This window comes from Microtus oregoni, unplaced genomic scaffold (assembly GCF_018167655.1).
Source record: "Microtus oregoni isolate MIOR12 unplaced genomic scaffold, Mior012 000017F_ref0000208, whole genome shotgun sequence".
In the NCBI taxonomy this organism is placed as follows: domain Eukaryota; kingdom Metazoa; phylum Chordata; class Mammalia; order Rodentia; family Cricetidae; genus Microtus; species Microtus oregoni.
The window spans coordinates 30,529,848-30,557,301 of NW_024543076.1; the positions used below are offsets into that span (position 1 = coordinate 30,529,848).

Consider the following 27,454-nt stretch of genomic DNA (forward strand, 5'->3'; position numbering starts at 1 on the left):
GACCACTGCATTCCTGACTGTGCAGATGCAGAATGGTGAGGACAGGTGTGAGAGAGCCCTTTACACTGCACATTTGATCACACGGAACAATGAGCACTCAGCATCACCACGCAGGATTTAGGGTTTGTTCTATTAGTGTCTATGCCCTGGATGTTGGCAACAGCCAAGAATTGGCTAATATTTGCTGATGGGGTAACCTCAGAAATGATTATCTCTTTACTTTGAAATATTTGACACAGGGAATATAAAGATAGTGCATATATATATATCTTCCTTTCATTTACTTTATTTGGGTCAAGCAACTACAAATTTGGTACAATTAACATATGCACAGAACATGGGTCCTTCTTCACATGAAACAAGGATGTGCTGGGGTGGTGGAGAGTGAAGGGTAATCAGAGTTAAAAACTGAGACAGGATTAACACACATAAAACATTTTATATTATTTTTAATCTGCAAAAAGATACTATGGGATATCTACTATGTAAATAGCATAATAAGATTATAGACAGCAGGAAGGTGAAATTATCTATAACTCAAAAATATTAGTGCAATGAGAATGGATGTTATTCCTTTGGGCATTTGTTTTAAGAAGCCGAGAGAGCCCACCATGTTTTCTTTACAGCCTGGGTACCAGTAGGTCCGAATGCCCAGTTTAGGTAAGCCCATCCATCTTCGCAGTCCTAGGGTCCTACATAAGATTCCTCCAACAACGCAGAACATCCTTTGTAGGGAGCTACCCTAGTGAGTCATCAGCCACTCTTCTCAACAGTATTTATATAAATCAGTATTTAAGAGTGACAAAGTGAATATGGTTTTTATGAAAACACTGTTTTATGAATCTAGTTTAGTGAGGCAGTCAGTGTGCGGCACATAGTAAGCAGTCGATACTTGCTGACTGAATAAACTGATAGAGTACAACTCATGTTTCCCATGATTCTATCTCAGTGATAGCAAATAGAACTCTGATCTTCAGTTAACTAAAATGGTAATGTACAGGGATTACAGACTTAGCTAAAAAAAGAAAGAACTAAAACACCCACAACTTTAAGTTCTTTTTATAATATCTCCTTATTTCTATGCCCAAGTCTCTAATACGTCATTGAGACAAAGGAAGAAAGCTATAAATTACAAGTAGCTCTTCATGAGGGAAGCCAGCATCCTTCTAGATGTTTAACAAACACTGTTCCAAGGTCCCAGGCACTGTGAGTTCAGGCCTGACTTCTATGGCAACCGCAGCAGAAGCAGGGACCACCTAGGAAATGTGCCTGGAGAATGTGTGGACATTGGAAAACTACAGCAGGTCAAGGTCCAGCTAGATCACAGGCAAGTTCTTAAATCTCCAGGAAGCCTCCCTGAATCAGGGCTGGAGGTTTTTGCTGGGCTGGGCCAGGCCCACCACTACTTAAAAGTCATTATAGTTTTCATAGGGGCTGTGCTGTGGTCTCAAACCAATGTGCTCATTTAATCTTGTCCTGGCCTGAAGCTATGAAAACCAGAAGACAAAAGCCAATAAAACAAAAGCAGAACACATAAAAATCTATGGCTCAAGCCACCCTCCAGCCTCAGCCTCCTACATATTAAGACTACAATGAAAAGGCAAAAAGTTAGGCAAAAAGACTTGCATTTTTAACTCATTTTTTTTTTCCTGAGTGGAAACAGGACCTAGAATTGTGGAAGACTGGTGGATTTAAACTTCCATTCTGAAATATTCCAAATACATCAATACATTTTTGCAGATATCCAGCTATTTTACATATGCCCTTCCATTTACCCTTCCATGTTCAGACCAACAGCTGGGATGGAAGTGAAGGAAGTCTGGACAAGACTGATGTTCAGAAACCTCAAAGCAGCAGTTGAAGGATGACCTGGTCATCTTGCTGGAGTGGCTTCCCACAGGCCACACTCAGGGACTCTGTAGGGTTTCCGCACTTAACAGACAGCTGCCAACACGTCCCGGGGAAGTTCTACTACTCCGATGTGCATGAACACACGGTTAAGTTACACAACCCACCAATAAGCACCAGTCCGTTGAGCCCTTACCTGTGCTATTGTTCCCTAAGTTTCCTTGGCTTCCTAGCATCCCTTGATTACCCATCATTCCTGGCTGAGGTATCACTGAGTAGGGGCTATTGTTTCTGATTGGTGGGAAAGGTCCAGCACCAGTTGGGCTTTGCAATGTGATGTCAAGTGGTAAGTTCTGGTTTGGCAATAACCTGCCCAGTTGCCCTGGTCGTGGGTTATTAAAAGCTAAGGAGAAAACAAATGAAAATTAAAGGTTAATAAAGGACAATGAAAAAGAATATTAACAATAGTAGCGTTTAGGGAAACTGTCACCTGTAAAATGACAAAGATGCGTACCAGGGACCAACTACCCACATGAAAGACAAGTCACATACAGAACACATATGCAGCATACGTGATCATCAACAGGTCTCTGCTCTAACTCTAAATAAAAAGACTTATTAGGTAATATCAAGTACTTTGTTTTCTTTTAACTTTATAAACAGACTACAATAGCACCATTAAGAGGCGGGGACTTTGTAATCTATGGTAGAAATAAAACATCCAGAAAAACTAAAGCTGGGATTGGACATTACGTGCATGCTCAGTCCTGCCTTCCTGGGGTCAGTTACCTGGCCATTCACTAAGTCAGTCCCATTGAGATCTCTAAAGAGAGGAGGAGCTGTGAGCCCTCACGTGCTCATTGCTAGCTCTTTGGGTTAATGAGAAGTATCTTGTGCTTCCTTCCTTACTCTCTCAGTTCTTTAGCTTTGTGATTGCCCTGGTTAAACAAAAATTCATCTTTCCTTTCCCTTTTCCAGAACGGCCAGGAACCTTGTAAGAAAGGATTTAGTCTCTAAAGACAGCCATTCTCTGTTTTCTTGAGAACAGTGCTAGGCACCAGCTCATTTATCTGAGGTGGGAATAGTCACTGTGTTTACCAGCACTGAAGAGGTTGTCTTTCTGTAAACATGGGTGTGCTACAGAAAAACTGTTCTCTCACACAAAACTAAAAACTTCAGCCAGGATCAAGTTTGCTGTCTAAGGGATCAGAACGAATAGCATTTTTTACTTAGCTCAAACAAATTTAAAAATAAGATTCCTAAATGGCAGAGCAAGGCATTTGATTGTGAGCAGCCTTTTCTGAACAATTAAATTTTAAAAATAATCTAATTTCTTCTTTGAGCCTTGGTCCCACTAGGTAGCTCAGGTTGGCCCTGAACTCATCATCCTCCTATCTTAGCTGCATGCCTGGGATTACTGTCATGCATGCAGTACCATGCCTGGCTTGAATCTTCCTTCCTATTGCAGTGGGCAGAGAAATCTCAGCAGGACCAGAATCCTTCTGAACACTGACAGACCAAGACAGTAGATGGTGCTGTTTTATCACAAAAAACCTCCAAGTAACTAAACTGAGGCAGACTTTAATAATCTGTTTCCAATGGGGATTAAATGGGAAATTTTTCAGCAAAGCCTGTAACAGCGCATACTCACTGCTCTGTGACATTCGCAGCGCTGCTTTCTGGGCTCCAACAGGTGCAACGGGACTGCTGTCCGCGGTGAGTTGCATGAGGTCATTGATGATGGCTTGCTTGTCTACTGACCCAGCAGGGGCTCCTGGCCTTGTGTCTGGGAAAAGCTGTGGTAATTGACTATTTTGCAAATCATCCAAAATCTCTTCCAGGTTGTCCAGCTCGCTGCCAGGCTGCAGTTAACAAACAGAAGTGTACATCCAGGCCCATGCTGCAAGAGGGGATTCCCACCCCCACCATGGGCAGCCACAGACCTAACCATCAAAAGGGACCCCGCCAAGTGAAAAAAAGCAGGCATGAGCAAATGTCATGCCTAGCAATGAACCAACCATCTTTCATAACTGAATCCACCAAGTGCTGTAATCCAATCTCTGAGCCCTGACTCCCTCACCTAGAAACCAGAACCCGAAAGAAAGCTGTTTCCCACCTCGTGACTTACCGACAGTTTATATATTCCCTGTATTTTATACAAACCACCCCATTAATTATGAGTAGGTATATCTCCAATTACCTAGAGTTGGACTGTGACTTACAGTTTGGATCTAGGTTTGGTGGTTATGTTTTCCGAAGATAACAATAAAGCTGGTGAAAATATGGTCCAATTAACAACGACTATTTCCCTTGGGGGATGTTGGTGTAAAATATGCTTAAAGGACTCATGAACTAAGTCTTGCTTTTTCAATTTGAATTTCGATTTTTCTTTGCTTTTATTTTATGTTTTGAAGGACAGTGGTTTTCTCATTAACCAGCTTAGGTTACAAGATATACAGAAGCTGATGCTGACCAAACACAGCACTTATCAACTTGATCTACTTTATTTTAGATAGATCTAACCTCCTATTTTTCCTTTTTTGCCTTCTTTCCTTCCAGACAAACTAAATTATAAACTGCCTTAAACAAAATAAACTTATTATCAAGGCTGGACTTGAACTTGCAGTGTTATGTTCTGCCTCCTGAGGCATATGTTTCATGTCTAGCCTATAGAGACTTCTAGTGACAAGAACCATGGCGCGCACGCGCTCTCTCTCCCCCTCTCTCTCCTTCCCCTCAAGACAGGGTTTCTCTGTGGAATAGCCTTGGCTGTCCTGTAGACCCGAAGGGTCTTGAACTCACGGAGATCAGAGTGCTGAGGTTAAAGGCAGGGTTTCTCTGTGTGATAGCCTTGGCTGTCCTGTAGACCCGAAGGGTCTTGAACTCACGGAGATCAGAGTGCTGAGGTTAAAGGCAGGGTTTCTCTGTGTGATAGCCTTGGCTGTCCTGTAGACCCGAAGGGTCTTGAACTCACGGAGATCAGAGTGCTGAGGTTCAAAGTGTGCACCACCACTGCTCTCAGCATAAACTCATTTTGTTTCTAATACCTGATTATAATTTTGCTACTGTAATGAATTATAATGTAAGTCTGTGTTTTCCGCTGCTCTGTGCAGTTCTGGCTGTCCTAGAATTCTCTATAGACCAGGCTGCCTGCTTCTGCTTCCTTAATGCTGGGATTAAAAGCATGCCCAGCCATGGTTCTTTTGTAAACTATTTCTGTGTAATATGCTAAGTATATATAAACATAAATTCATGTAGTTTAAGAACACAGGCACATAATATTATATCCATATATTAAGATATATTTGAATAACTAAAATCAAATTATTTAAAAAAAATGAGACAGGGTCTCATATAGCCCAGTTTGGTCTTTAACTCCCTCTGTATGAAAGTCTGGCTTTTAATTCTTTTTTTTTTTTTTCCCCAAGACAGGGTTTCTCTGTGGCTTTGGAGCCTGTCCTGGAACTAGTTCTTGTAGACCAGGCTGATCTCAAACTCACAGAGATCCGCCTGCCTCTGCCTCCCAAGTGCTGGGATTAAAGGCGTGCACCACCACTGCCCCGCTGGCTTTTAATTCTTGATCTTCCCTCTTCTACCTTCTAAGTGCTGGGATTATAGATATGTGGGAAATGCCTAGCTCAAATAACGTATAACTAAGAGTTGAGCTATCCACCCCTTGTTTTTAAAAAGATATGTATTAAAGTTAAACCAGCTTTCAAGCTTTGATTTCTGAGTTCAAGTATCTATGTGAGTGTACATGCAGCTCAGTGGTTTAGCTTGTCCGAGAGGCTTGGGGTCAATTTCCAACATAGGAAAGGAGGAAGAGGAGGACGTTAACAGCACAGCTCTAACTTGAGAAACAACACGTCTGAGAGAGCTCTGTAGGGTTTTTTTTTTTTTTTTTCGTGGTTCTGTAGACTCACACCTCTGGACACTGTCTGAATTCATCCAGGCTAACATCTCAAGCTGCACATCAACTTAGAGACATGGCTTTACTCCTTGTCAGTTTTGCAATATGCATTCAACACTGATTTGTTTATCAGTTCTTATCCCCCTCCCCCCTGGCGGGACGTTGACCTTGAATTTACAATCCTCCTGTCCCAGTGTTGGGATAACAGAAGCACACCACTGTGGCTGGCTGTAAACTTATTTTAAATATTCTTAAAAGAGATAGATCACAGCGTATCCACACCCTTTGGGCAGATTGATTTTAGCACTTTCTTCATTATTCATGTAAGTTTTAGAAGCGCTGAAATGTGGTAACTTGATGCTTCTGAGAGAAAACCTACAGTTTTGTAGTTTCTATCCCACAGAAGGTCTTTCAGACCCTACCAACTTTTTTAGGAACATTTTCTTTGTAAGACAAAGAGATCAATGCCTTCCTTAAAAATGCTTAGGGACACTTCAAAGTTTCAGTTAGGCATCTATCTGAATGCTCAAATTAGCCTCATCAATTTGAGTACTTAGTTTCAACTATTTCTGGCAGAAAGTGAGTCAGAAAGATTTTATAAAAGTTCTACAAAATGAAAAATAGACTTGATATTTCCTTAAGTTTTCAATTTTCTGTTTTTATGATTTTTGTGTCAACTCAACTCGTTCTCTGAAGGAAATAAAGGACCACATGAGTTAATGACACGGCATGCCCATTAATTACAAAGTACCTCTTGAAACTATTTTAAATAAAAAATACAGTATTATACTATTTGCTCAGCAGAGAACTGTGAAGGAATTCTACTGTATCTGGAGGGTAACTCCCGGGAACTCCCAGTTTAAAATGTGGTTTGCCTTCCTAATGGAGTCAAGCAGAGCAGCAGGAGAACACAGGAGTGAAGAGTTGCTAGGCTGAATGCCAGCCACACTCCACTGTGTAAATAACACACGACTTACGGCAGTAAACACACTGGAAATGTTTCTGTTTCCTGTTTGGTAGGAAATGGTTTAGAAACATCTTGTTTAAATGATCCACCCTATTTTTAAATGCTATTTTAGTTATAATAATACGCGCTACCAAAGTAGTTCCTGACCTTAAAAAGCTAGTAATACATTAAAGACACACAGTTATTTTTTTTTTTCCGAGTCAAAATGAGACAGTCAATCCAGGCTTCCTATCTGTTTTTGCTTACTTAATTCTATATCTCTGAATTGAAAATCTAACGAACCTGGACAGCAGGTGGCAGGAGATCTCCTCCTTAGGGAACAAGGAAGGAGAGCTGAGGTGAGAGAATCACTTTTTTTTCTCTCTCATGCTAACTCTGATCTAAATTTAGGTGAATCATACTTCCTGTGGTAACTTTTCTCGTTGCTGTTTTTGACGCTGAAATGGCCCTGTGAAGATGTACTTTAGATGGTGTTTGGGAGAGAGTAGCAAGAAGGTGAGTGAGCAAGGGGCTAGATTCCATTAAGGAAAATATAATTCCTGTGTGTGTGTGTGTGTGTGTGTGTGTGTGTGTGTATGCGCGCCCCCGCACACCTGTGGACCCTGCCTTTATTAATCTTCAATCAACATATTTATATTAACTATACACTATTCTTTGTTTCTCAGATAATTTTACTTAGAAATAATTTCTCTTAAATAAAAACCACCCCCCCCCCCCAAAAAAAAATCCCCAAACTTTTCTCATCTGACTTTAGTGAAAACATACCCGGACAAGGTGATGACAAACAGTGATCCCTTGCTTTGTCCCTCTCAGTCCCTAGGGTCTGAGGCCTGAGACATAACAGTTTGTCTCTGGAGGGAGGGAGGGGCTTCAGTGGATCTCCTGAGTCCAGAATCTGCCCTCTAGCATGTTCAGACATGACTTGGAACTGCCACTACCTCTGCCTTATCTAATCCAGTAAACTCAAAAAGATGCAAACACACCTGTCAATCACACAAGACACCGCAATTAACTTCCTGCTGTGCCTTGGTCCTCTGCTCACAATTTCACAGCATTATCTAAAAACAATATGAATTATTCTGCTGATGTACAGAACCTTGTGCTGGGCCCAATTTTCAGGATCAATCACTAATGCTAACGTGATTCTAGTCTCCTTCCCATGTCATCAGTGGCAGCCATCGACATCAACTGCTCAGAGCCTGCCTGTCTGGCAGGGACTGGTTTGAGGAGCACATGGCCTTTGTCATCCAGACTGCTACCCAAATCCAGCCTCTGTGGATTTAGGGGCTCACAGGCACAACATGGCATGAGGGTCTGGCTCTCTTGAGGTTGGTGACACACTACTTTCCGACTTGCAGCCCAACTTTCAAGGGCGAACTATAGGCCATTTTAAGGAGAAAGGCCCTTGTGATTTCCTCACTGCTTAACCAATCATGACTCACAAAGAGTCTGCCACTGCCAGACAGGACGGCCACCGTCAGGGACTGGTGAAGGCTAGGCTGGGTCACTAACGTGCAGTCACTCAGAGATCCCACCACCACAGCTGCAATGACCTATCACTCGCTTTTAACTAAGTGAAAATATCAGTGGTTTGCATCTCCCTGGGGGCTCCTCTCATCACCGAGTACTGTCTAGAACGGCTGAGGGGCTGGGGCCTAAGTGCTGGCGAGGAATCAAACACTCCGGAGATCTGTTGTACAAGGTGGTGGCAACACTAACAATGCATATTGAAGAGTGGTTTGTTTTTAAATATTTGTATCACAAAATGACCAGCATATGAGGTGATATATTATGTTAATTAGTCTGACTGTAGTATTCTATAGTGGATCATAGTGTATAATTACAAGAACTGCTTTTTGTCAAAAAAAAAAAAAAGACGATTCTGCACATTACTTCGGGTATCCTGGACTATCTTCAAGATGTTACCTTTTGAAGATGTGAAGGAGAGAAAACAACCCATTATTCCATTTGGAATCGATACATAATGGCCGTGGTAACTTTCTCCTCCCATCCACTTTCTCTTATGTTTTTTTGTAACCTACGGTCAATGAGACTCTTCTACATCTCTCCAGAAGGGCTCATGGAGAGAAGAGAGAGGCAGAAGGGTCTTCACTGGGTATGAGAACCAGTTAAATTCTGATTATAGTCAGAGAGAGGTAGACAGATACTCAAGTCTGCTCTGACAAAGCCTGAGACTAAGACAGTGACTGTCACCAACTTAGGGGTCAGCTATCTGTTGCCAGCCTGCATTTTATCCTGTCCACCCCTGTTAATGTATGCCCGATGGCCTAAGGATAAATCTACCATTTATTGCTCATACCCTCCCCAGTTCGTGCCCATCATAACTGTTTCCCACTGGGTCTCTAAGCAAACCCACCAGAGCACAAGCACGCTCACTTCCTCCATGTCCACAGCTGCTCTGGCCTACAGTGCGAGGGCTGAATGTCAGAGAGGCAAGCTACACAGCCTTCTAAACCCCTGGTACTCTTGTCACTGTCTGCTGGGGGAGTGTGGAGAAATCAGTTTCATGCAAATTAACTGGTACAAGATACGGACTGCAAACAAAAATACTATTTTTCCTGAGTCACAAATTGTCACCTTGGAGAAAAATCTATGACACAGATGAGAGCACTGGGAGAAGACATTAGAAAACTCACCTGGTCACTGGGCTCAAAGCTCACCTCCTCTTTCACAGTTTTCATAGCTATTAGTTTCGTATTACTGGCAGGATCTGTCTTACTGTCCAGTCGCTCGAGTTTGGGGGTTATTTCCGGTAAACCAATATCTTTAGTATCATCTTTATCGAGCAAATAGCGAAGTAGTGCATTCTCTTTCTTCTTGGGGCTCACTGGCTCTGGCTTGACAGTCACTTCTGACCCAGGAGCTGTGCTGCTGGACTCCTGGCTCAGCTCTTTGCCTGTGGCTTCTGCTGTCAACTTGGCCAAGTCCACAGGGGAGCTACTGTCCTGTAAGAGTCTGTGCAAAATCTTATGCTTCTCCTTGAGTGAGGTGCCATGTGTTGACCCAGGCCCAGGCAAGCTACCCGCAGAGTCCTTGCTTGTGTCTGACAAAGAGCTGGGCAAGGGCGAAGGCTCCATCTGGTCAGACTTAGTGGTCAGCAGCTGGAGAAGTTTGGTCTGCCCTTTGTTGTCATGTAGCCGGCTGTGTCCCTCGGCCCTCTCCCCGCTGGCCGCCTGGGGCATGCTGGAATCATTGGGCTCCTTTTGTTCTCCAGGATGGCAGCTGGTCTCTGCTTGTCCAGTTGTACCTTCTGATGGCTCCCCATAAAGTCCAAAACAGTCTTTGGAGTCCAAGCTTCCCATCTTGCTGAGTGGGGGAGGATTCATATTAACTGGGGAGTTTTGCAAATTGCCCATTTTTAGGTCCGGTGAAGCCAACGATGACCCTAATGAGACCCCATGGCCCTCGCTGAGGGCTTGCAGTGCATTGAGGGAACTGTTGGTATAACTATGGCTATTTCCTGTGCTGCTGCACACTCCCACAGGGGAATGCAAGCTTCCTGCAGGGGAAAACTGACTGGGTGGGATGCGAGGACTGCCAGCCACGCCGGGGCTCATGCGATGCCGTGGTGAGAGCATGGAGGTGGGTTGCCCTGGGTTCACGCCGGGGCTGCCTTGTGAGGGACTGTTCATTTTGAGTGCATAGTTACTACCCTGAGGAGTGGTTGCTTGCATGCCTGATACATGGTTCATGCCCCCAGAACCACCAAACCTGCCCAGAGGCATGCCCATTTGTTCCTTTGGGCCATTCATGGGAAAATTTATATTGCTACTGAGGGTCATGTCCTGACCTGGGTTCCCACTGCACATGGCCTGATGGGCAGGGCTGCTAGAGCTAATTGGATTCAATGGCTTCCCCATCGCTTGTCCAGTCATATCCGGATTCATTACACATACATTCTGCTCTCTGTATGAGGAAAGAAACATATATAAGATTGTAGTAGTAGCTGTGGGGCTGCATTCTGCCACCCAGCTCCCGCCACCGGCTAGCTTATGCCTGAAATAACAACACACAAACTGTATTCATTTAATCACTGCTTGGCCCATTTCTATCTAGCCTCTTCTAGGCTAATTCTCACATATTAATTTAGCCCATTTCTAATCATCTGTGTAGCGCCCGTAGGTGCGCTTACTGGGAAGATTCTAGCCTATGTCCATCCTGGGTCGGAGCTTCATCGCGTGCGTCTGCCTGGGAGCTGGGAACATGGCGTCTCTCTGAGGCATCTGCTCCCGAGAGGAGAGCTGTGGAGTCTGAGCTCACTTCCTCTTCCTCCCAGGGTTCTGTTCTGTTTATTCCTCCCACCTATCTTCTAACCAATGAGGGCCAAGCAGTTTCTTTTTATTTAACCAATGACCTTCCTCCATCATAAGATAAAAGGAAAAAAAAAACCCAGCAAATTGTTATTAATTTTAAAAATGGTAGGTCTCTTTTCTTTACAAAAGCAGACTACCTCTAAGGGATAGGCAAGACTTGGATGAAAACACCTGCAATTACAGACTAGACTGAACACGTACAGTTCTGGAACAAGAGAGATGTTTCTCAGGCAACTCATCAAGATGTCTGTGGTTTTGCTGAAGGGTGTGTGTGTGTGTGTGTTAAATTCAACTACTTCCATATTGAAATTTCAACAAGCAAACAGGATATTAGAAAAGATTCCAATTATGTATCTTCCTCATGAAAAACTGAGAGCTCGTATAGCCTTAAAGAGCAAAAATTTCATGCTCCCAACAGTGAGCACGTCTGTATGCCTTCAGAGTCTTAGAGCTGTCACGTTGTTCAAGGTGGCTAGAGGCCCTGAGTTGTTAGAGATGGCCAGTTCAGAGGCAGTAGAAATTATTTCCCTTGTATAACAGATACAAGGCCTCTCCGCAGACACCGTAGGCTAGAGGAAGACAGAATGCACTGTGGAGGGGTCCTGGGATGGCACAGTCTGTGATTTGAACTGTCCCCATTCCAGGAAAAGTCCAATCTGTCTCCCTAACTGATGACAAGCAGGTCTCCTGAGCCCCATGAGCTTCTGTTTCAGCCTTGGCAGCTGTTATGAGTTACCAAATATGTTCACTGATTGTCAAACATCAGCTTCAGTTGAGGTGTGTATGGGGGGGGGGCAGTGAAATGTGCCATCTCTATAATCACTTTTACACAGTCTCAATCTGAGGTCTGATTAACTAACAGTTAGAAACTACAGCTGCCTGATTTTTTTATTCCTGTGCTAGAAGCAAAATCATTGAGAAGTTCAATAAAATGGGACTCTTTAAGCAGAGCAACTGTATACACATCCTAGCAGCTCCTCATAAAGTTCCCCATAGCACATACATAAACATTTATAGAATCTGAAATTCAATCATTTTCCTTAATGAGTATCTAAAACAATATGCTCTATGACATTTATTTAAAATCAACATTCAATTTTCTTTCTTTTACTATAGAAGTGGTTATTACCATTCAATTTAAAGTCTATTGTGAGGAGGAAATTTAAACACGAGAACAAAAATCAAAAGTCATCTAAGAATATACATTTGAAAGTTTAAGCACACAGGATTATAAATCTTAGCACTAGCTTCAATTTTCCTGATCTCATCTGTGGTGACCCCTGGGAATTTCCCTTCTTGAGTGTAATAGGAGGGTGAAGGCAAGCCCTGTGTTCTTTTGTTTGAGACAGGTCTTTTCTTTGCATTCCTGGCTGTTCTAGAGTGTGCTATATAGACCAGGCTGGCCTCCAATTCTCAAATACCTGCCTCTGCCTTCCAAGTACTGAGATTAAAGGCCCAACAAAATCCCTGTGTTCTTAGTGTTAAGTATAAAGGGCAGCCTGACTTTGCTGTTTTTTACCAAGAATTAACAACAATCTCATTTACAGTTTATAACGCCATAGTAAAAGAACAGGAGTCCATGGAACCCGAGGGGCTAGCTATATGGTAGCATACTGTTCGTCGCATTTCTCTCCACCAAGGAAGGGAAACTGAGGCTTAGTGGACAATTACCTGTGAAGCATGTGTAAGGATATTACAAGCTGAGGCTCGTTAGTTGTCTGAGAACGGATGAGTTTGCTTTTCGTCTGTGCAGCAACAAGAGTGCCATCGGACAAAGAAAAACGGTAGATTTGACTAAATGCCAAGCCTTGTCTCAGAACTGTAGGCAAAAAAGAAAACAGAAGGCATGTTTAGAAAAACACTAAAAAAGACAGAAAGAAAAACATGAATCAGGAAAAGTGGAGCAGGGGAGGACTATTGAGACATAATAGTGATAAATTTCATGAGGTTTCCTACGAGCATGATAAAAAAGTACAGGTTATAAAGCATCATGGTATTAAAACATCCATTTTAAAAGCACATTTACTTTTCACTCAAAATACCAGCAATGAAGTTTTTTATATGACAAAGAATAACAGCTTGAAAACTGCCCTTTATTTTTTTTAAGACTTGTCTTTATTTTTATTTTGTTTTATTTATGCATGTGAGTGTTTTGCCCAAATACATGTAAGTGGAACTAGAGGTACAGATTGTTGTGAGCCATCATGGAAGTGTTGGGAACTGAACTTGGGTCCTCCAGAAGAGCAGCCAGTGCTCTTAGCCTCTCTCTGTGCCATCTAAGCAGCCCCTAAATTGCTCTTTTGTGTGTGCGTGTGTGTGTGTGTGTGGTCTTTCGTTTTTTGGTTTTTCGAGACAGGATTTCTCTGTAGTTTTGGAGACTGTTCTGAAATTAACTCTTGTAGTCCAGGCTGGCCTCGAACTCACAAAGATCTGCCTGCCTCTGCCTCCCGAGTGCTGGGATTAAAGGCGTTCGCCACCACCGACCGGCTTAAATTGCTCTTTTTAAGATCATCATTATGGGGAAAAGTGAGTGTAAACTGTTTATCAGGTCAAAATAAGTCTTTCTGTAATTTCTTAACAATGTCAAAAAACACCACAACAGCACCACAACCACAAACCACGGTTTCTCTAAGCACGATCTGCCTTTTGATTCCCTTTACAGTGTAAATAACAGGATAAGATTTATGGATGTGTTATCTGAATATTCATCTTGAGCTGACCTATTCAATCCTTCACCTCATACTGCTTTTCCTCAATTTTGTTTCTCACAGGGCAACAAGAGTAAAGGTAAAAATCTTCATCTTTCAGAAGAAAAGGCAAACAAAACCGAAAGCCACTTGCAGATCTTAGCAAGAGTAACCACTTTACCTTATAGATAAAGGTCTGATACTTCTATTTTAAAGACAAGAAATACAAAGCAAATCAACTGGTTTGATGTAGTTTCTCTTAGAATAATCTTGAGATTTATGGCTGACTGAACTGTTTATTTTTATACTTTAAAATGAACATGACATATAAAGAGATGATTTCAATTGAGAAAAAAAATAGTGATAAAATCAGTTTCTTTGTAAATAATTTAAGAAAACTACCAGGTGTCTGATACATAATTGTTAGTATTTTGTGGGCTGAACAACTAGCCCCGAAGTGACCAAGCACATTCACCATGTTAGAGAGAACTGCAGACAAAGGAGGTAGGATTTTGACTTCAAAGATTCATTTTGAGTTCATCAAGGTGCCTTCTACAGCCTTAGTCAGACACAATATAGGATACAGGGACACGTCTGACTGTTATCAGCTGCTGTCTGCACGGATTCTGAAGTGGCCATACTGGGAATCAGTTACTATTCTATGTGTGTGATGTTCTGCAAAATAAGCACGAGTCTGTCTGTAGGTAGCAGAAATACCACTGTGTAAAGGACTCACATTCTTAGAGGCTTATAATTTCAGATTTCTACTGACCTTGGTTGTGATCTCTAAAGATCTTCCATTGCTAAGGAGCAATGTGCGAATAGCTCAGTCATTCAGAACACTTTCAAACTCAAAGAAAACCTTCAAGCAGGTTTCTATTTGGTGCAGCTGGAAACCTCTGGTGTTACCCGTTTCTTTAAAAAAAATTATTATTTATATATTCATTTTTGTGTGGGTATATATGAGTGTGTATATGTGATGCGTGTGTACCTATGTGTGCCTAGAAAGCCCTAGCAATCATGTCTCCCCTTCACAGTGCAGGTGTTACAAGTGAGCAAGCATACAGCCATACCTGTTTTTTTCTATGAATTCTTGGGGATCTGAGCTAAGGTCCTCATGTCTTACTGGCAAGCACTCTTGAGATATTTTGTGGGCTCTGGCATTACCTGTTTTGTATATCTATGTTCAGCTTCCTTCCAGTGGGTCCTATCCCTCTAAACTTGGTACACTACCTGGTACATCGATATAAACTCCCTTGTAAGGAACCAGGAAGGTAGGGAATGAAAGGCATTCAGGATAATAAATAATAAAAATAATAAATGAATAATGATAATAATAAATGAAAGGCATTCAGGATCCAGGGATGTTGAACATGCTTGCTAAGGGTCGCTCTTTCTGTTTTATTCCAGGCCATTATCTTAAGGTAAACGGTAGGTTAAATACTGATTTCTGTCAAATATAACATCTATATTTTCTCTTACTCTAATTGTAAGAACAACGTCGGAAGGTATGCAAAGTTTGATTATTCTTTTTATGAAATTAGGATGAATAAAGATACAGATGTGGGAGTGAATGGGAGCAAGAGTCCATTTACCATGTCTGTGCTTCTTCATTAAATGGCCTCAAAAGCAGAAAGCTTCAATGTACAAACCTTTCTAGTTAAAAAGCCAAGTTCACAGATGCACACTAAACCAATGACAAGCTACTGCTCCATTTCCCACAAACTCGTTAGAACTGCCTATGCTGAGGTCTGAGGTGCCTGACTCTGCCGCGGAGCCCGTGCTGACCAACTGCGGGCTGCCCAGCCTCTTTCCCCACTCAGCTTTTGGTAAAGTTTAAAAGAATTCTTTTGTTTTCAGTTGTTCTAAAGAAAATCAAAATGCGTTGGAGAAAACGCGACTTCAGGAGAACATGGCAGCATGACCACCAGGGTGGGTGTGTAGCTTGCAGATGTCCTCAGCTGACACTGTATGCATGCTCAGATGCTAGTAGTCACTTCCCCTGCCTGGGTCTTCAGGGAGTGAAGGGGGGCAGGGGGCTGAGATGTCCACCTCATCGGCTTGGTTTGGGGATGACGAAACAACAAAGAACAAGGCCAAGGTAAGGTTCTTTAAGGGTCGAATGCACTGGGAGACGGCTAAAGTGTCTGGTTTACTTCCCCTGTCCTTTTAGTCTGTGACCAGAGCAGGCCATGCTGCCTCTCTGAGCCTTCTGGAAACATCTGGAGTCTGCTGTTTGTACCTTGAGAGAGTTTGGGATTTGTTCACTCTTGCGAATTTCATCTGTTCCTCCTTCTAGACAGCTCTTAGGAACAGGATCTTGTTTTCTTTTTTTTTTTTTTTTTTTTTTTTAATATTTATTTATTTATTTGTTATGTATACAATATTCTGTCTGTGTGTATGTCTGCAGGCCAGAAGAGGGCACCAGACCTCATTACAGATGGTTGTGAGCCACCATCTGGTTGCCGGGAATTGAACTCAGGACCTTTGAAGAGCAGGCAATGCTCTTAACCACTGAGCCATCTCTCCAGCCCAGGATCTTGTTTTCTTACTTTAACATAGAACTTTGTCGTCTCACAGAAAATGACCTTCCCCCTCTTTTTGACCATCTTTGTGACACTATCGGCTTTTGTTCATTGGGCCAGCATCAGAACAGGACACAGAAGCTCTGGGAGACGAGCCTCAGGAATCTTCTGGGTGAACCATCTTCGCAAGCAACTAAACAAAGTTCCTAATGGGCTGGAGAGATGGCTTAGAGGTTAAAAGCACTGACTGCTCTTCCCGAGTTCCTGAGTTCAATTCCCAGCAACCACATGGTGGCTCACAACCATCTGTAATGAGATCTGGTACCCTCTTTGGGGCAGCAAACATACAAGACAGACAGAACACTGTATATATAATAAATAAATAAATCTTTAAAAAAGGTTCCTATCAAGTGAATTGCTAAGGCCTACCTTCGTGATGATGTCTCTTCGCGTAGGACAGAGACTCCCCTTCGTGCTGTGTGTGGAACTTCTGAATGCATCTTCTCACCAGATCCTCCCAGCCCGGTTTCATGGCAGCTCTCATGGTACTGGTGTCCAGAGAAGTGATCTTGCCTATGAGATAATGGCATTACATTTACTATGTCCATTTTCTAAAGAAACAAATAAAACTTAGGAAATCATCTACTTACTCAGAGTCATTGCCTGAATCTGTGGGGATTCATCGCAGACTCCATGGATACTAAAATGCACGGGCACTAAAGCTTCTTATGTAAAATGAAGCAGGATAAAGAGGTCACTCTTTATCTTCCTGTGTATTTTTTATTTTATTAATTTTATTTATTTATTCTTCCTATATAGTCCATTCTAATTTGGGACACATTATCCAGCTTAGGCTGGCCTTGCCCTGGATTGGTGTTAGGTATGTGCTATCACGCCTAGCTTCCCTTTTCCCCCAATACTTTTAAATCACTGCTAATTAATATTATATTCAGAACAATTCAAATTTTAAAAATTGAAACATTTTGATCTGAGGTTGGTTGGCCACACAGAGAAAGCTGCAGAAATGGAAAGCCTGCTGTTTGGAGCTGGCAGCACAGATTCACCTCCAGTGAGAAACCCAGTGAAGGCAGTCTGCCTCTCTGTGCTCCTCTGCCCCTCCCTCAGCACTCCCACCCCAGCAGTCAGGGCTACCACAGCTTCTCAACACCATGGTCTCTCAGGGACAGTCCTTGTATCTAGGCAGCTGGGTGTTCTAAAATGACTGCTTTTGTCTTCTTTGACAAGGATTTACCTTGGAGGTCTTGGCGGGTGGTAAAGCTCTCTGATGAGGGAAGGGCTGGTCTTTCCTTCATGGGGACTCTTCGTGCCACACAAATCAAGCAGGACTGCAAATCTTAAACAGGACACAGTTGTTAATATGATAAAGATTTGTACTTGTAGTGATCAAATCAACTCTGATATCTATGACAGCATAGCCTTGGAAATCAGTGGGTGTTGTCATGACCCTCTGCTTCTCCAGGGATTAATCCTCTGCCAGGCTGTAGGCTCTAGTGGGTGGCAGCTGCTGGGTGAGGTGGAGCAGAGGACAGATGCCGAAGCTACAGAACACATGTGTTGGGAGTCCACCGAAAAACTAAAAAGGCACCGACTAGAAACGGTGACGTCAAGATGGGCTCCATTCTTGCTAAGTCACTGAGTGTAAAAACAAAATTTATAATAAAGTAAAGCAAAACAAAACAAAAAAAAAACCTAAACTAAAATAGGATACTGTTGATCAGGAGTTTGCTTCTTGGCTTCAGGTTCTGTGGGAGGCAACTGTGACGGCACGATGAGATGGGAACTGAATGCAGATCCAGAGCACACTCCACTAAAGCCCTACCAAGGGTACAGAATCACGGCCTATGGTTCAGCACCTTGGCACGGAGAGCTCCAGAGGCTGCTATTAATGTTTAACCTCACCCCCACTTCAGTTTTTGTGTTTAGATGTTTTGTCTGCATGTATATCTGAGTATAACTTACATGCCTGGCACTGTGGAGTTCAGGAGGTTGACAGATCTGAAACTGGATTTGTAGATGGTTGTGAGTTACCATGTGAGTGCTGAGAATTGAACATGGGTCCTCTGAAGCGCAGCCTGGGCTCTAAACTGTTGAAACATCTCAGCCACTGCTTTCATTGTTTTCTCTACGTGGGCTAACTTCTGGGGAACAGTGACATGTTTTATATACTTTATAACAAGCAGAGTACATGGAATGGCTCTTCTAAGTTAAAGAAAGGCTGAGGGAAGGCTGCTACAGAAATAACAGGCACCTAACATCTTACACCACAGCCTTGCAATTGTTCACCTTTAAACTTGGGAGGTTTTCTTTCCTTTATGGGGGGGGATTATTGAGTAATAGACTGTATCTTTAGATTAAAATGTAATCATCATGGGAAGTGGGGTAATGTGGCTTAGAAGTGAACTATCCCTATAATTTGCAAGGCCATGAGTTCAAGGCTCAGTATTGTAGTTACAATAAAAAGAAGACAGAAAAAAAAAGAAAAGAATAGCTGGGTAGTGATGGTACACAACTTTAACCCCATCACTCAGGAGGCAGAGGCAGGCGGATCTCTGTGAGTTCGAGGCCAGCCTGGTCTACAAGAGCTAGTTCTAGAACAGGCTTCAAAGCTACAGAGAAACGCTGTCTCGGGGTGGGCGGTGAGAGAGAGGAGGAGGGAAGGGAGGGGAGGAGGGAAGGAGAGAGGGAGAGAGGGAGGGAGGGGGGAGGGAGGGAGGGAGGGAGAGAGAGAGAGAGAGAGAGAGAGAGAGAGAAGCCCTTGCTTATGCTACATTTCAGGAACAGACAGAATCCCACCCCCATTTCTTATCTGTTTGAGGTAAGAGTCTCGCTATGCCCCTCTGGCTGGCCTGGAATGCACCTGTATACCAAGTTGGCCTCAATCTTGCAGTGAACCTCTGGCCTTTATCTCTTGCGTGCTAGGGTTACTATGGCTGTACCACCTTAAATGCACTGAATTTTATCTAAGTGCTAGGATTAGAGGTGTGCACCACCACACTCTGTCTCAAATCCAATTTTGTTAGTTAATTAATTTAAAGATAGAGTCTGCTACATCTTAGCCGGCATTAAACTTGCTGTGTGTGGCCAAGGATGACCTTACCTTTCTGATTCATCTGTGCCTATCTCTTGAGTTCTAGGATTACATGACAATGCCTGATGTTATATGGTTTAGGGGCTTGAATCCAGGGGTTTGTGTGTGCTGGGCAAGCACTTTCTCAAGAGCTACATCTTTGGCGAGAATCAACATGTTCTCATCTCTAGTACATAACAGTAGTTGACACAAGGGTGCCTCATATGTCTTTGGAATATTATGGCCGATCTACATTGCCTCGTCTTATGAAGGAACAGAATGAAACTAACAGCCACACCCAAACACAGGCTATGTCTGAAATACTATGTATCTTCTATGACAGTGCTTCATGATCCCTTTCTGATAAAATTCAAATTTATTAAGAAGTACTAAGCTAATAATCAGTGGCAACTATAGATTAGCAATAATCATGAGTCTTGTGTGTGTGTACACATACTCAGAACTGAATCCAGGGCTTTACAAACGTCAGGAAAGTGCTTGACCCATTTACGCCTTCATCCCCATTCTGTACTAACTTCTGGCAATTTCAATTTAATAAAGTCACAATAAATTGATAATAAATAAAAGAGACGTGAAAGAATTTGTCCACAGCCAGAGCTAATGGTTAAATTAGGTTTGATTACCCTCTAGAATATTTCCGTGCAGTGGGGTCAAAAGCTTGTTCACTTCTGTTACTCTCACAGAGTGCTTTCTGCAACATCTTATACTAAAGATTCACTTATACTCTATTGTGTGAATTAGCTGTGGGAGGGCAAGGGATGATATGACATCAGCATCTCACTATAGGGAGCAGCCCAGTAAGCTTTCCTGAAAGCCCTCTACTTCCCACTCCTATGTCTGTCCACTTTGCTATTACACCACACTGAAGATCTGATGTCCACAGATAAGCTACATAGACTCCATCACTCCCTGGAAAGTCTACGGAAAATGCTGCTTGTGCCCACGAACATGCTTCTTGGTCTGTGGTGTAAGATTTGCATTAGGTGTTCAAAGCAATCCAGGATCCCCTACACAGCCACTGTAAGAGATGCAGAAGTGCCATGATCACCAAGCACACATGTCCCTGGTTGTGAAGTGTAGTTCAAATGTGGTTTTCATGTGACTCTTGGCTGCCATGCTGGACACGGAGATATCCCACATTGATCACCACAAAACACTTTCAAATTGAGATATAACTTAGAGGTAGAATGCTTGCTTAGCGTGTACAAGCTCACTCCCCAACACTATAGAGGAAAAGATTAAATTATACAAATAGTAAACACGGGACAGAATCATGGAACTATGTCACGCTTTCCTCTGTGTGAGCACCACCCTGTGATTACTAAGGCTATGCCAGACACATGCGCTCTCCCTGGGTCCACCTTACCCTCTCCTTCCTCTTTGATGGACTTAGGCTGAGACACAGCAAAGCACTGCATAGCTTCATATTTCTGGTGCGCTTCCTGGTTCTCATGGCCGTCCTCTTCTGAATCAGGTAAAGGCTTCACCAGCATCCGACAGTTGAAGGTATGGCTGTTCCGCCTGGGAGGTTCACCAGACCAAGATCCCCCATTCACTGCAAGGCAAAAGGGACCCAAGATTACAAAGAAATAAAGGATTCAGGAAAGTAGTTGGGTGTAGTGGTGCACACCTTTAATCCCAACACTTGGGAGGCAAAGGCAGGCAGATCTCTGTGGGTTCAAGGACAACCTGGTCTACAGAGTGAATTCCAGGACAGCCAAAGATACACAGAGAAACCCTGTATCAAAAAGCCAAAAATTAAAAATAAAAGAAATAGAGGTTAAAATAAAGCCACATAAAGATGAACAATCCACAGGGAGTCTGGATACTGTGTGTTATATTCTCTTTGAGATGTTGGAATGCTGAGGAAGGAGCAACAGCTGCTAAAAGATGTTTGTTTATAAATGCTGCTGAACTAATCCATGATAGGTATTTTGAAAATACCTTGACTTCAAAACTTAAGTCAAAAGGTATGATACATCGGAGAAGAGGATTTGCTTTTGTTTCCACAGGAAATGAGAGGCCATGGATTCATTCTGAGTTAAGAAAAATCAGGTTTGATCAAGGAAGACCACCTGAGAAATCTCCAGTAGGAACAGATGGCCCAGATGTCTGAGTTCAAAATCCAGAACAGATTCAAGACTGAGGCCTGAGATGATCAAGTATCACAGGATACTCCAGTCATGACTTGATCATAATTCTAAATTTTCTTTAGGTCCCCATAAGATTATCAGTGCCCACAACCAGCAGGAAGTAGCCTGGAAAACTACACCCACATTCCCCAAAACTGAACTATGGATATTTTCCTTTGTTTAAAATGTTGGTTACAAGTTGTTATGGATAATGGTCAGGAGAAAAACTAAACAAAGGGTATTAGATCCAGAGTTCTTATTGTTCTTTTAAAAACGAGGGGAAAATGGTGAAGGACAATGGTCTGTATTCTGTCAATTATATTTTGAATAAACACTGATTGGCCAGTAGCCAGGCAGGAAGTCAAGGCAGGTCAATTAGAACAGGAGAATTCGGGGGCTGGAGAGATGGCTCAGTGGTTAAGAACATTGCCTGCTCTTCCAAAGGTCCTGAGTTCAATTCCCAGCACCCACATGGTGGCTCACAACCATCTGTAAAGAGGTCTGGCGCCCTCTTCTGGCCTTCAGGCATACAGACAGAATATTGTATACATAATAAATAAATAAATAAATAAATAAATAAATATTAAAAAAAAAGAACAGGAGAATTCTGGAAAGAAGGAAGTCCTAGTCTGTGGTCATGACCCAGCTATAGAAGAAGCAAGATGTGACTGTCTCGCAGAATAAAGTACCAAGCCATGCGGCTAACATAGACAAGAATAATGGGCTAATAATATAAGTTGTAAGAGTTACTAAGAAGTCTGAGGTACTAGGCCAGTCAGTTTATAACTAATGTAGACCTCTGTGTGACTTAACGACTGTGGGAACCAGGCAGGACAGAAACCTCAGACAACACAGGGATGCTTAATTATTAAAGGATGTTGGAAAAGCACAGGGACATTGTAACTCCATGGTACTCGACACTTTTCTGATACTTTCATGAACCACACAACGCTTTGTAACTCAGAAACTTGGTCTTTTCAAAATGTCTTCTATACTCCGCAACATTCATCCTGACTGCTTTTCTTCAAACGCATGCCTTCACTACTTATGCCGTGATGTGCCCACTGACAATGCTGGCCCACACTCACCATGTGCACTTCTGCACAGCATCTCCAAAGCATGTGGACATCAGGAAACTTGAGACATGGGGCTCTGCAGAGCTGCTCAAGAGACTAACATGAATACACTCAGACTGCAGTATTCATGTTTAGAACATTCTACATGCACATCACACACATATGTATCACACGGAACTCCATGAAAGCCAAATTTTAACATGCCATGGCCCATTTTTCAGATGGTGACAGCAAAATGGACAATCCAAGTTGGTTGGCTGTGGTGATGTGGGTAAAGGCTTCAAGTTGTTTTAAAATATAAAAAATACCTCTTCCAATAGCTACTAAAAGTACTTTCCTTTTGAATTATTTTCTTTTCTTTTTTTTTTTTTTTAAAGAAGCAAGTGCCTGCCATAGCTGAGCATCTCTCAGGCCCCAGAGTCTGTTTTTCCTTTTATTTATTTGTTTGTTTGTTTATTTATTTTTTATTTATGCAGTATTCTGTCTGCTTGTATGCCTGCAGGCCAGAAGAGGGCACCAGACCTCATTACAGATGGTTGTGAGCCACCATGTGGTTGCTGGGAATTGAACTCAGGACCTTTGGAAGAGCAGGCAGTGCTCTTAACCGCTGAGCCATCTCTCCAGCCCCTTGAATTATTTTCACATAGTTCCTATATAAGATCAACATGGTCCTTCATTCAGGATCAGCGTTGTTACCCATGACTCCTATTTGGAATCCTTACAGTGGCCATTATGCCCATGACACAACACAGGCCTATTTACTCACTCACACCAAGAAAATATGAGAGAGGGGAAGGGAGGCTGCGGGGAATCAGCTTCCATTTACCTATGGACTTCGGCAGCAGGTTCTTGACAAATTCAGTGTGGTCCCCGACATGCAGGATGCTGTAGACACTCTTGTTCATCAGTTCTTCCTGGTTATACCTTAGGTATTGTGTCACATTCTCCGACACGAACACCACATTGCCTTCTAGGTTCACCACAAAGAAGAAGCCATCAAGGGCCTAAGGGAAAAGACCAGCGGCATCAGCACAGACACACCTACAGTAGGCAGCTGCTGTGAATGGGTCCTTGCCCTTCTAGTTCTCAGAAACAATGAACACACTTTCTCCTGAGAAACAGAAACGCTTCCATTCTAGTCAGTGGAAGAGAGGTTAGAGCAGGGTCTCTTGTTAGAACAAAACATAAAGACCAAGTTTGTTAGTCTACCAGGAAATAGTTCCTGGCAAATAAGCACATATAGGATGGTCTCTGTGTTCCAGACCAGGGCGGACGGACTCCACAAGTTACACCAGCATTTCCCCACACTTCTGCATGATATGCAGAGACAAAGGGCCAGTGATCATTCTTTTTCTCTCAGTTTTACAGTAAGTACCAGGGGAAATCCACTAATTTTTACAACTTTTTTTTAAAATAATATTTGTTGAAACCATGATATAGGCATCTTTTTTTTTAAGATTTATTTATTAATTATGTATACAGCATTTTCCCTACATATATGCTACAGACCAGAAGAGGGCACCAGATCTCATTACAGATGACTGTGAGCCACCATGTGGTTGCTGGGAATTGAACTCAGGACCTCTGGAAGAGCAGTCAGTGCTCTTAACCTCTGAGCCATCTCTCCAGCCCTAATTTTTACAACTTTTAAACATGCCAGGGTTTAAGTGAAATCACAAATGGTCTTAGACCTTTAAAGCAACATCCGGGCCTTCATTGTCTGGTGTCTAGGGACTCGTGGGGGTGGCAGCATGGGCTGGGAGTGCCTCTCAAGAAAAGGGTGTCTAAGTCATCTCAGTGTTGGTAGCATGCATCCTGTAAGGAGGCTCACTGTCTCACTGTGTGTTACTTCAGTCTAGACTGCACAAAGAGTTGAGTTTAAAATGTTGTAGGGAGTGAAGATAAATGACAGCTATGGGGTATGTTTACTCTGCTGCAGGCACACAGTGTCCTTTTGATATCCTCTTTCCCAATAGCCAAATCCAAGGTCCCTAACTCTGAAGCCTAATCCTTCTCCTCTGTACTGGCAGTGATGGCTCCATGTCCAGTCACTCCTTTCAGACTTCTGATCCTTGCTAATCAGAGTTCTGTTTCACAGATCTCAGGGTATTCGGGACTGAAAAAGACTACATACTGCTCAAAGCTGCCTTCCCAGTCAGTTTACACCACTTAGTTTCTTTGTGATACATACCTATCGCATTTGTAACATTAATGTACCATGCCCAGCCCCACACACAGTGGATGGCCTGAAACACTCACTTGGTCCCCTTGTTTATGCAAGCGGCTTTTGTGTTGTTAGTTGCTTTGGAATAATCTATTCTGTTTTTAATTATATCGTCATCACAAAACTAGATGTTCTTTCATCTAAAACTGATCCTAAGGTATAAGTGAGTTGTTTAGAAAAGAAAGAAAAGGTAAACGGGGTTTGGTGGCACACATCTATAATCCCAGCACCCAAGCGGCTAAGGCAGGAGAACTACCGTGGGTTCAAGGCAAGTCTGAACTACATATCAAGAACCTGTCTTCAAACAGTTAACAACAACAATGAAGCAAACACCTAAACCAAACCAAACAGAAAAACACTGCTTGGTTTTAGATTTTTTTGTAAATATTCTGTCAGTTTTTGTCTATAACACGAACCACATCCATGGTAAAGCAAGAGATAAATATGTAAATGGCATGAACACCGACTGCACCAATTGGTGTGCACACGCACGTGCTGGCAGGGACATAGGAAAGAACAGATGGCCATTTAGAGACCTCGCGTCCCTTGTCACTTCACTGCTTCTGCTGGACATTCAGCAGACATCCTCAGGCTTCTGAAAGAGCAAGTCACTTCTTTTGGATTGGTACCCTCATAAGAAGGCTAATTTGTAGCCTAATAAAACTGAAAGCTGAAGTAGCTCGTCTTACAAAACTGTTTGTGTTTTTAAAAGCTCACTATGATATGCTTTGATGAAAAAAGCGGACATTTGCTTCTGTTGCCTAGCAACCACTATGCTATGATGCAAGCATGAGTGTGCATCTATGCCTAGAACATACTTTTCCTGTTTAAATGATAACATGTAATCAGGGATAAAGGTTTCAATTTAAACCATAAGCCACAAGATTCAGGTACTTCTGCTCTAATACATTTATTCATTACTAAGATTCTACACAGGTGCTTGCTCTATGCATTCAATTCTCAGAAGATAATTTTCAAACAGAAAAATCTTAGATTGATTTTATGAGATCTGGGCCACTGACATCCAGCAATCCAATTTCTACAATTAACGAACTTGTTCTCAAGGGCTGAGCCATAGCCTGCGGTTGCTCTAAGCATTTCTTTTTAGAAGCCTCAAAGGTCTTTCAAGAGTCTCCAGTGCTCTTTCCCGTTCCCCAGACACAACGAACAAACAGTTATATGGAAAAATTCCAAGCAAATTTATGCTTGAAATTCAGAAGTTCTTCCAAAGGAAGCTGTGCACTTCTTTTGTGCAATTCTAAATTGTCACAACCCTCTTTACTCTTCTCAGAACCGAGTGGAAGTGCTCCTTGACTGCTGTGCTGAGCACGGAAGACCTGGTTAAGTGCTGTGCCCCCAACCCCGCACAAGGGCCAACCTGGGTCATTTAAAGCTTTTTTGCTAGCAGGTCCAGCCCCAAGGAATGAACTTTGTTATTTCTAAATGCAAAGACTGGGTTGGGCGAGCACTATTCTTCCATCTCCAGCCTCCAATTATAAAGCAGGTTCCTATAGAATTAAGTTTTCTAAAAACAAAAACTATTTTATGAGAAAAGGGGCAATAAGGTCAATAGAGTATTAGGCTAGCATTATTTTTAAAATCCTAGTTTTACTTCCACGTGGGCGCTGCAGCAGGCACAGAGCTTCCAAGACGACAATACTGCAGCTCTGGCCACGTGGTCTTTCGAGCTCAGAATGTCATCAGCAGAGCAAATTACTCTGAGCACGGACATAATTTATGTCTTGGCATCTCGGCATCTTTATTCAGTGACATTTTTTCTCTCATCTTACCATAGCCCACATCTTGAATTTTAATTTTGAAATAGGGACAGCAAGGCACTTTGTATTTAGTACTAGCTAATAAAACTAAGGAAGATTTTATAAGCCTGAGACAGTAGCTGCCTTAAGGCTGCCAAGACCAGCCACTCTGTTATGCTTTTACAAAGTTTATTCATCCTATTTCAAATGAGCTAGTCAGAAGTAACAGTCCTAAACCTCTTTGGTTGTCACATTTTAAGTTGTCCATACAGTAGAGGCCCATGGCACATACGGACCCCTAACCAGAGGACTGGATCTCATGAAACTTAACATGGCTTGTAAGCACAGCTTTGGAAAATGAGTGCTCCTGACAATGAAAGGCTGCTAGCTTGTATTCTCATCTAATTTAATTCTATGTTGACATGTGCAGGAGGCAAAAACTCAATCATAGACAGACACAGTCACATACATTAGTAAGCACAGGAGCATGGATTCTCCTTAAATTATATTCACCCGAAATTAAATGTAGCACATCAATACTGAAAACATTTAAAATACAAAACCAAATGAGGGTGTGGTACCTCAAGCATCATAGGCCCCAGTGCATCCTTGTCGATGACACCCTGCCCTGTGGATGACACATCTGACTTCTGCACTTCATCTATGTTGGCCGCTGCTGCTTTCTCTGCAACAAATGTAAGAGCAAATTAGATAGTGGTGCTATTTCAAGGGCAGACTAACTCCAAACTCTCCTGGGGGTCAGATGTGCCTATAAATGAGTTGGAGTACATCCCAACAGCCCCAGAGAGGAGGAACGGCCGGAAGGAGGAGCCAGGTGTCACCCTTTTACCTCCAGAGCATGTGCTTCAGATCCCTTTCAGGCTT

The 27,454-nt window shown here is 42.5% G+C and overlaps 1 protein-coding gene across 6 annotated transcripts in view; it reads right to left on the reverse strand.

Annotated features, from left to right (window-relative positions):
* Window positions 1-27,454, reverse strand: part of Ncoa2 (nuclear receptor coactivator 2) — a 220,002-nt gene that overhangs the window by 25,169 nt on the left and 167,379 nt on the right. For 4 of the 6 annotated variants that reach the window (XM_041667359.1, XM_041667361.1, XM_041667360.1 and 1 more), the window contains 9 exons: window positions 27,151-27,254; window positions 23,415-23,592; window positions 20,747-20,935; window positions 17,524-17,625; window positions 16,701-16,844; window positions 12,731-12,878; window positions 9,383-10,652; window positions 3,500-3,710; window positions 2,045-2,251 (listed from right to left, as the gene is read on the reverse strand). In XM_041667359.1, coding sequence (XP_041523293.1) covers window positions 2,045-2,251; window positions 3,500-3,710; window positions 9,383-10,652; window positions 12,731-12,878; window positions 16,701-16,844; window positions 17,524-17,625; window positions 20,747-20,935; window positions 23,415-23,592; window positions 27,151-27,254 — 2,553 coding nt within the window. The remainder of the gene's footprint in view (window positions 1-2,044; window positions 2,252-3,499; window positions 3,711-9,382; window positions 10,653-12,730; window positions 12,879-16,700; window positions 16,845-17,523; window positions 17,626-20,746; window positions 20,936-23,414; window positions 23,593-27,150; window positions 27,255-27,454) is intronic. The other 2 variants (XM_041667364.1, XM_041667363.1) reach the window with 2 other exon arrangements.